The sequence below is a fragment of the Mirounga leonina genome, unplaced genomic scaffold (genome assembly GCF_011800145.1).
Source record: "Mirounga leonina isolate KUSES-001 unplaced genomic scaffold, KU_Mleo_1.0 Mir_115, whole genome shotgun sequence".
Taxonomy (NCBI): Eukaryota; Metazoa; Chordata; class Mammalia; order Carnivora; family Phocidae; genus Mirounga; species Mirounga leonina.
The window spans coordinates 24,920,065-24,933,402 of NW_023270268.1; the positions used below are offsets into that span (position 1 = coordinate 24,920,065).

Sequence of the window (13,338 nt, forward strand, 5' to 3'; positions counted from 1 at the left end):
AGAAATAATTGCTAATAATATTCCCTAGGCTGTGAAGCCAGGAAGTCCATGGTTATCAGTATTAGTAGTTAATTGGCTAATGAGAATTTCAGAGGACCTTGATTTCTTTATAAATGTAACTTTGTGAAATCTGTGTGCTCAAATAACTTGTGCTATGAATACATCCATGTCTGAAGTGCTCTGTTGTAGCAAAGAGAGTTGTTAATTCCTAACCAATTTAGGTAAATTGGTATTACTGTCTCCTGTCTAGTCCAGAGTAAATAGATCTTTCTCCTTTTCTTTTTAAATTTATGCGTCATGTACACCAGTACACAAATCGGAAGTGTTCAGTCTCAGTTGCGTATCCAGGTGACCACCATTCTAAACAATATACCTGGTGTGAACATTTCTTTCACCTCAGAGTTCCCTGGGGTCCCTTCACAGTCAGTTGCAACCTCTCATCCCAAGGCAACCACTTTCTGATTTCTGTTGCCATCTACTGGTTTTGCCTTTTCATGAGCTTCACATAAATGTAACCACACAGTGTGTGCTCTTTTGTGTCTAGCTTTTTTCACTCAGCATGATGTCTTTGCAGTTCATCCATATTGCATGTAGCAATAGTTCCTTCCTTTGGATTGTTGAGTTGTATTCCATTATATGAACATACCACAAGTTGTTTATTCTCTTGTTGATAGATACCGGCTTAGCTCCAGACTTGGAGTATTATGATTAAGGCTGCCATGGGCATTCTTGTACAGGTGTTCTGATGTTGTTTATTGTTGCTGTTGTTGTTCGTGGATATATGGTTTTCTTTCTCTTAGGTAAACACTTAGAAATTCAGTTGCTCTATAGGATAGATGTTTAACTTTATAAGAAACTACCAAACCTTTAAAAAGTAACTATACCTTTTTCTACTCCCATCAGGAATGCATGGGGGTTCCAACTGCTTGCATCCTTGTACATCTTTGTATAACATCTGTAATTGTGCATCCTTGCCAACATTTGCTATCATCATCTTTTTTGTTTTATTCATTCCCAGTTGGTAAGGAAATGGTATCTCATTGTGGTTTAATTTGCATTTTGCTGATGACGAATGATGTTGAGCATCTTTTCATAACTTACCAATGATTTGTCTATCTTCTTTTATCAAGTGTTGTTTCAAGTTTTTTACCTATTTTTCATGGGTTATTTGTGGGTTATTTTTTTTTTTAATTTTAGGAATTCTTTATATATTCTGGACAGGAGTCTTTGTCAGATATATGTACTGCAAATATTATTCCCCAGTGTGTGGCTTGTCTATTCATTTTCTTAATGATGTCTTTTGATGATCAGAAAAGTTTTATTTCAGTCAAGTTTATGGCTCAGTCTTCTTCTTTTATGGCTAGTACATTTTGTTTCCTATCTAAGAAACCTTTGCCTCCCTTTAGTCTCCATTTTTGATGGTCCCCAAGACCACCCTGAGTTTCAGTGACTCCCTAGAAGGACTCACAGCACTCCAGAAAGCTGTTATACTCATGGGTACAGTGTATTATTGCCAAAGGATACAGCTTAAAATCAGGAAAGGAAAAGGGTTGGAGTCTAGGAAAAACTAGGTACACGTTTCCAATTGTCTTGTCCCAGTGCAGTGCTTAAATCTCCCAGGAACAACATCTGACAGCACATGGTAAGTGCCAACTAGGGAAGCTCACCCAAGCTTTGGTGTCCCCCGAGGGTTTTATTAGGGGTCAGTCATGTAGGCATGAAGCAACAGTGTGACTAACATTAGCTACTCAGTCTGCGATCCCCTCAGAGGTCAAACTAATCCAGAGTGGCACAGGACCCAGGTTGAATAAAAACAGACTTTAACCAGAAATCCCATTGTAAGCATAACCTATTTGGTGTGGCCCAAGCCCCCAGGTATGTGAAGACAATCTTACCAGGCAGGACTTTTCAAGGGCTGGAGGTTATCTCATGGTTGGAAAGAGCAGGATTTGCATGGCCCAGGCCTGCTGAGTTAACCCTTTATGGTATAGTCTCAAAGATACTCTGTATTCTTCTAAAAGCTGTGTGGTTCTAGCATTTGTATTAATACATAATTGCTTATTATTTTTTATGTTAGTTTAACAAATATTATGAATTGTGTTCAGACCCAATTAGGTAGGCCCCACAGTCTAGCTTATATCCAAACACATGTTAGGCCAGCCTTTCTATCCCTAGTAAGCACTCCTTTTGCTTCATATCACATTAACAAAAATTTATCTGCCACATGCAAAATAATCATAGCCTTTATAGCTGAAAGGAACAAATGTTTTACCTGAAAGTCCGACTCCTAAGGAATAAGTAATAGCAAACTAACTTTTATAACTTCGTCCTAATAAAGATCTATTAAATTTAGAGTTCCTTGAGATGTGGAGATAGTTTGTTTCCTAAGGTGATAGAAACCTCACAATATGGCAAATACATTTAGAATTACGAAAGACTCTTTCATTGAAGCAAATTTGCTATTCTCAACCTTAAAGATAAAGAATTAAGAAAGGCCGGGCGCCTGGGTGGCTCAGTTGGTTGAGCGACTGCCTTCGGCTCAGGTCATGATCCTGGAGTCCCGGGATCGAGTCCCGCATCAGGCTCCCTGCTTGGCGGGGAGTCTGCTTCTCCCTCTGACCCTCCTCTCTCTCATGCTCTCTGTCTCTTATCCTCTCTGTCTCAAATAAATAAATAAAATCTTTAAAAAAAAAAAAGAATTAAGAAAGGCCAAAACCAATTCATTTTATAGAATTTGAAGCCTTCTGCTCACAGAATCTGTAAGCAGAAGTACATCATAAATGTTAGCTCAGGTGTTAGAATCATCTTGCAAAGTACCGTGTTGCAATCCTGACAACTGTTTTGAATTTCCAAAGAAAATATCGATGTCTATAAACACGAAAGAAATAAATATGAGTGATAATCCATTGAGGGTAGATCAATAATGTAGATTTCTAGAAAAATAACAGAGATGCAAAGGGAATATTGTGTCTATCCAAAACCCAAAGTCATGTATTTATATTTACTTTTTCCAACTACTCTTTGCACTTAATAACTTTAAAATAAGTTCTGTAGTGTTACGGTGGGGGAAAAATGTATAGGTAGAGTGAGGTGAGAAAATGATAGAAAAGGAGACTATGATACCAAAAAAAAAGGGAGTGGGAGGAAGAAGAGAGAAAAACAGAATGATGATAAACATGGAGGAGGAAGGAGGGGCAAAGAGAACAGAGTAGAAACGAAAGGTGGAGATAAGGAGGCAGGGCAAACAGATGGGCCCCTAAGTTTGGAGATGGGGTTTGGTAATGATACTTAAGGGCCTAGACTAGTGCACAGGCCTCTCATTTCATCCTGTCATTTCAACAGTATCATGAATTGTGATGGCAGAAGCCATTTTGCATGGCAGGTTGTAAATTCTTAGAGCTGGAAGGGGCCTTTCATCTGAGCTTGTCTCTCCCCCAGGCCAGGACAAGGAAGACTGTGTGTCTGAAGGTGATTTTCCCATCTTTTATACAGTTCCAGAATTGGAACACTTACTGTTTTGTTTTTTTTTTTCTCTTTCACAGTCCTTTTTTTATTGTTATGTTAATCACCATACATTACATCATTAGTTTTTTTGTGTTTTTTTGTTTTTTTTAAAGGGCAAGATGTAATTTGGGATTTTATTATTTACTTGTTTTGGTAACAGCTTCCCTTTTTAACATTTAAGTCTAGCAACTTTTGTTCAGCTCTTTTTTTTAAATTTTTTTATTGTTATGTTAATCCCCATACATTACATCATTAGTTTTAGATGTAGTGTTCCATGATTCATTGTTTGTGCATAACACCCAGTGCTCCATGCAGAACGTGCCCTCCTCAATACCCATCACCAGGCTAACCCAACCTCCCACCCCCCTCCCCTCTAGAACCCTCAGTTTGTTTTTCAGAGTCCATAGTCTCTCATGGTTCGTCTCCCCCTCTGATGTCCCCCCCTTCATTCTTCCCTTCCTGCTATCTTCTTCTTCTTTTTTTTTTAACATATAATGTATTTGTTTCAGAGGTACAGGTCTGTGATTCAACAGTCTTAAACAATTCACAGCGCTCACCATAGCACATACCCTCCCCAATGTCTTTATTCTTGTAATCCTTCTCTTTTCAGTTATGATATATTTTACAAAATGTTGCCAGATTATTCATTTTAAACAAATAGAGCCTGTTAAATCATTAGAAAGGATTTCTTTTTGAACTGTTTTCTGTAACTTTTGTAACTTATTTCAGTTTTTATTTTTTATTTTATTTTTATTTTATTTATTTATTTATTTATTTGAGAGAGAGAGAGAGAGAGAGAGAGCACATGAGAGGGGTTAGGGTCAGAAGGAGAAGCAGACTCCCTGCTGAGCAGGGAGCCCGATGCGGGACTCGATCCCGGGACTCCAAGATCATGACCTGAGCCGAAGGCAGTTGCTTAACCAACTGAGCCACCCAGGCGCCCTCATTTCACTTTTTAAAGCCACACCATAAAGTACTGCTTTTCCCGATGGCAGCCCTCATGATATGGTAAGGCTTGCTCCCCGGCTTTTTAAGCCATTTCTCTTCCAGCATAGTTTTCATACCTCCCCACTGTTCCACTCCATTTTATAAACCTACATCTCAATTCTGCCAGAAATTAATGCCTCACCAAAAGCTGTCTGCCATAGCTGTACAGTTAGCTTCTGCAATGTAGGCACTTACCTAGTATTTCTAGTCACATGTTTATATTTACTATTAAGGGTAATATGTATTTACCATATAGAGATACCATATTTACTTTTTTTATCTCTAATTCTTTAACTATATAAAATAAGTTTCTTCCAGTAACTTTATCACAAATGCCCTTTGACTACCATATTTACTTTTGAAGGATAATTTCACAGGGTACAGAATTCTAGGTTGGTGGGTTTTTTCTCTCAATATTTTAAATATTCACTCCCTTCTTGCATGCATGGTTTCTAAGAAGTTGATTATCTTTGCTCTTTCATAGGTAAGATCTTTTTCTTCTGGTTTCTTTCAGGATTTATGTCTTTATCTGTGATTTTCTGTAGTTTAAAAATGATACGACAAAGTATACTTTTTTTGGCACTTACCCTGCATGGTGTTCTCTGAGCTTTCTGGGTCTGTGGTTTGGTGTCTGATGCTAATTTGGGGAGATTCTTAGGTGTTATTGTTTCAAGTATTTCTTTCTCTCCCTCTTCTCCTCTGGTATTCCCATTATGCATATATTACACCTTTTATAATCGCCCCACAGTTCTTGGATATTCTGTTCTGGTATTTTTCTGTCATTTTTGTGTTTGCTTTCCAGTTTGGGGAATTTCTGTTAAAACATCCTTAGCCTCAGAAGTGTGTATAGTCTCTTTCCTCAGCTGTGGATTGTCTGCTAATAAACCTATCAAAGACATTCTTCATTTCTGTTATATAGTACTTTTTATCTCCATGCTTTCTTTTCTTTTTCTTCCTTAGAACTTTCTTTTCTCTGCTTACATTTCCCATCTGTTCGTGAATGCTGTCTACTTTATCTATTAGAGCCCTTAGCATTTTAATCATAGTTGTTTTAAATTCCCAGTCTGATAATTCCAACATCCCTGCTACATCTGAGTCTGGTTCTGATGCTTGCTCTCTCTCTTCAAACTGTGTCTTTTTATTTTTTTAGTAAGTCTTGTGATTTTTTTTTTTTTTTTGATAGTTGGATATGATGTAGTGGGTAAAAGGAACTGCTATAAGTAGACTTACAGTGATATGGTGATAAGGTGTGGGAGGAGAGGAAGCATTCTGTAGTCCTTTGAATAGGTCTCGGCTTTTCATGACCCTGTGCCTTCAGACTGTGAACTTCACACCTGCCACTTACCCCTGCTCCCCAACTGAGGTGGGACAGGGTGGCTAGAGGGGCTTGGGGTTGGGTGCTTCCCTTCCCCCAAGTCAGTTAGGCTCTGGTAAAACCTTAGCAGCTTAGACTTTGGTTAAGTAGTTTCTCCTGAGGGCAGACTCTGTTATGAAAAACAGAATGCTCAGGTGTATTCAAAACAGTTCCTTTCCATTCCACCCACTGTACGCACAATTTTTCTCTCATATTTACCATGAGAGTCTGGTAGAGCTCCAAGAGGTAAAACTCAGAAGTATGGGCTGCCCCCTGTGTGACCGGGTCCCCTTGGACTTTTTAATATGTCCCAATTTGTTCACACTGAGCCCCTAGTAATTTGTCAGTTGCACTTCAGATTTCCCTACTCCAGCTCTGCTTTCTGTGGGTTTCTGCTCTAGTAAATCCTGATTCTCTGTAGTCACCTGTCAGCCTGTCTAATTTTGAGACAGCAGTTTGCCCTGTGACCTCACTTCTCTAATGGATCTAAGAAAAATTTGTTGATTTTTTTTCAATGTGTTCAACTTTTTCTGGTTGTTAGGACAGAGCAGAAACTTCCAAGCTTCTTACATGCCAGACTGGAAACTAGAAGTTCACCCATTTAGTATTAGTGCAGGCTAAGAATCTTACTTTTCTCCAGCAGTGTTCATGCGGGTTCGTATTAGCCTTATAGGCCAAACTAAGACACTAATGTTTGGGAGTCTGTTTGTTTTTTAATATGAACTCATGTTAATCCATGCCTCTCTATTCTGTGTGTAATGCACAGTTGTAAAAACGTTTAACCTAAGTGCTTAAGATTTTATTTCTCTTTGTTAAATTTTATCTGTTTAATTCATTTCTCGTGCTAGCCTGTTGAGAGTATTTTAAATTTTGATTCTTTTATCTGATAGGTTAGGTGACTCAAATTCAGTAAGCAAATGTTCTCTTTCCTCAAGTCACAAAGTTACAGAATTTTCTATCTAAAAGGAACCCAAAATATATATAATTCAGCCCCTTTGTTTAAAGATAAGGAAACTTCCGTCCAGAGAGCAGCTACACAACTCTCCCCAGCTGTGCAGCTTGCTGATGGAAGGAAGATTATGACCTTAAAAAAAGGACTGGTGAGCAGAGCAGGTCTGTGAACCAAGTGTGAGACAAATGTCATCACCAGAAGTCCTTGGTGGGTGCTAGAACATTCAGTAGTAAACTGGAGGTACAGCTCTCCAACTATAACTGAGCACATTTTTATCCTTCATTATATCCCACTGGCACTGACATATCTTGATAAATCCAATAGACTGTAACACTTCAGATAAGAAATAAAGTTGCCTTAGTTTAGAATGACTTGTTTTTAGTGAACCATACGGCTACTTGTAATAAACTACAGCCATTTCCAAGTAATTAGTAAAAAAATTTTGAATAAGCCAGTCTGTTTTCCAGTTGGTGGTTTCTACAATCCTTTTGAAAAATTAGAACATTCCCCTCACTTCCACTCTTGTGATATTTCTATTTTTATTCAATAAAACAAAGTGGGTGTTATATAAACACAAACAAACCCAACCATCTGAAATTTTAAATGTACCTAAATAACAACTGAGCCAATGGACTATTTAGAAAATGTGTGGGAAAAATTTTGATGCTATTGCTATAATCAGAGGCAAATGTATAGCTTTAAATGCTTTTATTGGGAAAGAGTGGAATGAATAAGTGAATGAGTGGATGAATGAATGAATGAACCAAGCATTCAACCTTTCGGAACACAGGAAAGGAAATAACAAGAAAAATATAAATTAGAGTATAGAGAAAAATGAATACAGATAAATTGAAAACTCTGACAAAAATATAAACAATTATGTAACAAAATTTTATCACAAAAGGAGTGAAAAAACAAATATTAGACAGTTAATATCAGACCTAAAAAATAAATCCTCAGATAGAAAAGAAAAAGCCTGGGGTGGTGTCAAACTTTGGATAAGAGGAAAGGAAAATCTCCACCATTGTGGAGAGTTTTTACAGAGGTGATCATGTGATAATGTTTTTAAGTTTTTTGTTTTTGTTTTTAAGCTTTAGAAAAGTTTTAGAAGTTGAATGAAAACAGCTCATGACTTTGGCAATTAAGAAGGCATTGGAGGGGCGCCTGGGTGGCTCAGTCGTTAAGCGTCTGCCTTCGGCTCAGGTCATGATCCCAGGGTCCTGGCATCGAGCCCCGCATCAGGCTCCCTGCTCCGGGGGAAGCCTGCTTCTCTCTCTCTCCCACTCCCCCTGCTTGTGTTCCCTCTCTCGCTGTGTCTCTCTCTGTCAAATAAATAAATAAAATCTTTAAAAAAAAAAAAGGCATTGGAGATGCTAGAAGCTCTTTCGGTAGAGTATGCATTAGAAAGCAAGAGGTCAGGTGGGTAGGAAGAGGCAATAAGAGCCACCCATTTTTAGAATTTTGGAAACTGATCCAAAAGGGCCCAACAGTGAAGTCAGGTTGGGTTCTGATACAGGTGTTCTGAGGATTCTTGCATCTTCAGAAAAATGCCCCATTGCTGCTGAGTTAACCCGCTAAATGAGGTTGTGCCAAAAGTAAGGTCTTGGCAACAACTTCAAAACAATCGCTCCTATATGGTACTATTTTTATTGTTATTTAATAATAGTTTAGACAGTAATAATGAAAGACTTTGATTACACAAAATTAGTTACTCATTAGATTTCTTTAATGTTAACTCCAGAGTTCTCTTACTATTTATTTCAACACTGTTGACACATTGCACTCCATTGTTAGTCCAACCCAGTATTCGATGTCCATCAGATCTCTGACAACTGCATTAATTTTCATTAATTTAGCACACATGACTTAATAGTGTACATCACTGCCAGTAATAATTGTTGCAAATTGATTAGGATTTCTTGTAAAGAATGCCGCTACTGAAATTTAAGATCTGTGTTAGCTACCTTTGGCCAAAAAATTATCATCCTGCAGAACAAACAGACTGTGGATAACGTGCTTTCCCTAGAAGTAAATGGTTTACAATTGTTTATATCTGAAAAGATGTAGTGTCACCTTCAGTAGTTGTTTTGAAAAGAAATACTCTTCTGGAAGCAGTGGGTAGTGGATGAGGGGGGAAGTTGGTTGAAAACAAAAAATATTCAAAAAAGGAAAACAGTGTTCATCCCCTTTTAAGAGCTATTCAGATGAAAAATTGCTCGGCATGAGCTTGATCTATATGTTTCTCGTGGTTATTAGTAGTAATGAAGATGCATTAACCATATTCTCTTGATAATGCTCTAGCAGTTTCTTAGTACTTTTATCAACATATAAATTTTACAACTGGCAGTGTGGGAATTTGACTAGTACATTTTTGTTTATAAAAAAGGGTAACAACATTATAACTTCTTCATATCTGTGAATTATGAATCTTGACTTGCAAACAAGCAAAACTAAAATGCAATAGAACTTCAGTATCATAATAGCTCTTCTTCCTACTGCCATGCACAAGAAATGGGAATGCATGCAGGCTGCTGAGTAGAACACAGTGCCAGAGGTAAATGCCTTACTTAATCCACAATGTATGAGTTCTTTTCATTTCATTCATTCTTTTTTCAGTAAACATGTATTGAGTGCCTTCTCTGTTGCAAGCTGTAGTGTCTGTAAATTAAGAATGCTGTACTTCATTAGGAAGCAGCTGGAAACTGGAAGTAAGTGGTGCATAATCACTATATATCCTTATCTCCATTAGGAAACGTGATTTTCAATAATTTTTGGAAGGGCATTAAATAGTTCAGTTCTTTAAAGATAAAACTTGATGCAAGGAGAATCATTTGAAAAATGATTTTTTCACATTTCATTGAGTTGTAAATGAATAGATCTTTCTCTTATAAAGCTGAATTCCAGGTTTTAAATTTGATTTGTCCTATCTCCAAAGTAATGTAAGTCTCCAGTACCTAGCCCATAATATTAGCTAGTACCATTAGAGAAAAACTTTATGAAAGGAAGAAGCATAGTGTTCTTTTTATTATAGAACTATGGATCAGTTCTATCTTAGAGCTATATCTAGTAATGCCAAGGATACGAAATGGAGCAGAATTACTACCTAAGAGCTGCCAGGTAGATCTGAGAGAAGGAAATGATAGTAAAATTCAAGTTAACTCCAATCAAGTAAATGTATCCCTCAAACTTGATTTTCATTTTCTACTTTTCTGAAAGAAAAAAAGCAAAATGAGAGAAAATAAGCTTCTTTTAATGATTGGGGCAATAAAAATACAAACTTTGATACTGTCATGGAATCAGACTACCTCCTACAACTAAAATAATTTATAATCATATCTGGTCTCCAAGATAATATCCCTAAGATACTTCAGCATTATGACTCATCTGGGAGGTAGTCATTCAGTAGTCATTCCGTTAACAGATGTTTACTTGGTGTCCTCTGTTTGCCGGAGAACAGTAACACATGCTGGCGAACCATGGCAGCCGAGCGAGGAAGTGCGTGAGAGGAGGGGTGCTTAGGGAGTTCGCTGCTGCTGAGGGGAGGATAAAGTAAGAGTGGGCTGTGGGCTCTGCAACATGCAGATCACTGGGGACGGGGGAGAGAGGTTTCTAAGCAATGGCAGGGAGGCCACAACCAGACTCTAGTGGGCTTAGGACCGAAGAAGCAGAGGTAGCACGTAAGATAGCTTTTTGAAAAAATACGTTGTGATGAGGGAGAGAAGAGGGACGGTAACTAGAAAGGAATGAGGGTTCAAGGATAAGTTCGAGTGGGTGTGTGCGTGTGTGCACATGCACAAGCTCACAGACACATACACACACCATGGTTGTATGCTAATGGGAATGACATATAGAGAAGGAGAAAATGATGATTCGAGAGAGGGAAGTGCAGGGGCAACAATCTCAAAAGATCAGAGGATGGGATCCAGAGCCCAAATAGAGAGGCTGGCCATGGCTAGGAGCTGGGACTCTTCACTGTACAGGTGGAAAGACTTAGACTACAGGTAGGTGCAGCTGCCTTTTAACAAATATTTATAAAACTCCTGTTATATGCTAGGCAATGGCAATATAGCAGAGAGACAAAAATCCTTGTCTTCATGAAACTTTCATTAGAAAGGGGATTGGAAGAGATGGACAGGTAATAACCATTCGAGTAAAATAGATAGTATGTCAGATGAAACAAAGTGCCACCAAGAAAAGTAAAATGGCGGCACCTGGGTGGCTCAGTCAGTTAAGTGTCTGCCTTTGGCTCAGGTCATGATCCCGGGGTCCTAGGATGGAGCCCTGCATTAGGCTCTCTGCTCAGCGGGGATTCTGCTTCTCCACCCCGCCCCCGCTTCCTTCCCTCCCCCCACTTGTGCTCTCTCTTTCTCTCAAATAAATAAGAAAAAAAAAAAAAAAAAACAGTAAAGCAGGGCAGTGGGGAAGGAGGATTTGGACAGCCAGGGCTGGTCAGGGTGATAAAGGTGGATTGCAATTCTCAGGTAGTAGGCAATTCTATACAACTCTTATTGAATTTATTTTGTGACTCTCAGACACATTTATTTTTCAAAATCACATTAAATGTGGCCTAATACGCATACGCCAGGGCTTGGGGGAAGTCTACTGTCCACTTTGTTTCATAGGTGCCACCTTCTGTGAGTACCCCAAGGCTTGCCCAGCCCTGTACCTCTCCTTTAGAGTCCTCATCACAGGTTTTAACCTTGCTTTATTAATGTGATTATATATTTCTTCCCTTCCCTATATATATATATATATTTTCCCTAGACTGGAAATTCCAAGAGGGGAACTGTGTCCTGGACAGTTGCATCCCCAGAACCTAGCACAGTGTTAGCACAACATAGGTCCCATTTGTTCAATGAATGAATGAGTGAATGAATGAAAAGTAAAAAGACCTTTTTCCATACGCTACCTCTTGAAGAATCTTGTTTTATTATTCTGTGATCACTTTTAAGTTCTTACTTCGCACTTGGTATAGCTGATCTGGTAAATGGCCTTTTTCGAAGCAGGTAAGATACGATTTTATAGCAATGGAATATGTGAAATAGGGTTGTCCTCTAACTTAAGTGATGTTTCTCCACCTAATTTTTTTTTTTTTTTTTTTTTACAGAACCAATGCCAAAGGTGCTCCCCTGAATATAAATAAGGTCTCTAATAGCCTGATTAATTTTGGAAGAAAGCTGATTTCTCCAGCAATGACCGCCCCAGGCAGTGCGGGCGGCCCTGTACCAGCAGGCGGTAGTGGCAGCTCGTCCCCTGCTGGGGTTCCTGCCGTGGTTCCCGCCGTGGTTCCCGCTGTGGTTCCCGCCAGGACCTTAGCAGAGGTCCCCAGGCATCATTTGCAGCAGCAGCAGCAAAGACTGATGAAATCAGAGAGCATGCCCGTGCAGTTGAACAAAGGTGAGGAAAAAATAGCAACAAATGTGAAGAAAACACCTGCAGTGTAGCCTGGGATTTCCTCACCTGCCTGTGAGGAACCAGCCTCCTAGAAATAGAGATTAATGCAAAACTGAATCGTAAAAGCTCTGTTGTATTACATCCTTTTTAAGTTGGAATATCAGATACTCTAGTGTTCTTAATAGGAACGTGTTAGCAGGTGATTTGCTAAGGTACTTCGTTAACATGTATGTCCTAGCATACGTGCGTTTGAGTCCCGCGGATGCCCACAGAGTATGGCCCAGACTGTCGCAACACAGAACTTGCAAGCAGTTGACTGTGATCCTGCTCCCGTTGTGTCATGGTGCCTCTGGCCAGAAGAGCCAGAACTGGGAAGTTGCAGCAGCATGGGCTTTCCTAGTCAGTAGCTGCCCCCAACTTGGTGTTGGCGGAAGCGTGCCCCCGGGCTTGCAGCCGCTCATCCAGCTGCTTTACGCCGAGGAGGATCACCTAGACCCTTCGGGGGCGGGGGGGGGGGGCAAAGCTCAACGGATCCGCAAGCAGCCGAAGTGAATGAGTCCACACACTAAGATTTAGGGCCGTAGAATGTCGGAGCAGAGGAAACGTGGGAGACCACACATCATCCCGGGCTGTGGTCCGATGAGCGGGGGCGCTGCGGGGAGGGGCGTCCTCGCTGCCCGGCCTCACGCAAGCGCATTTTCTGTGTCACGGCCTTTGCGATGCTTCATCCCCCGCGTGAATTTTACTCAAAAGACAGCCCTTCAGGTTCTTACCCAGAACCTTTATGCTCTTCTTTTCCACAATTTACAGAGAGCTATGTATTAAGAGGTACATAAGCTATGTACCTCTATTCATAGCAGATTAGAAACAGCTGCACTTATTTTTAGTGGTGGGACTCTGCTTTCTATACTATAGAAGCAGGAAATAGTAACATGATGGCAGAAAACTGACAGAATTCAATCCTAAGACCTCACAAAGTACAGAGTCTGGCCATTTAGTGTCAGGACAAATATCCTGACCCAGGCCTCCTTCACGTCTTAAAGGGATCCCTTGTTGTAGCCATGTTCAGTAACTGGTGTTGAGACTAACCATGGTGCTTTTGGATCAGTATGAAGACCTTAAACCATGTTCCATATACTCTGTGTCA

At 39.6% G+C, this 13,338-nt stretch overlaps 1 protein-coding gene across 8 annotated transcripts in view; it reads left to right on the plus strand.

The window, feature by feature from the left end:
• TBC1D5 (TBC1 domain family member 5) overlaps positions 1-13,338 on the plus strand; it is a 587,710-nt gene that overhangs the window by 505,699 nt on the left and 68,673 nt on the right. For all 8 annotated transcript variants that reach the window (XM_034994045.1, XM_034994022.1, XM_034994072.1 and 5 more), the window contains one exon: positions 11,905-12,194. In XM_034994045.1, the coding sequence (XP_034849936.1) occupies positions 11,905-12,194 (290 nt within the window). The remainder of the gene's footprint in view (positions 1-11,904; positions 12,195-13,338) is intronic.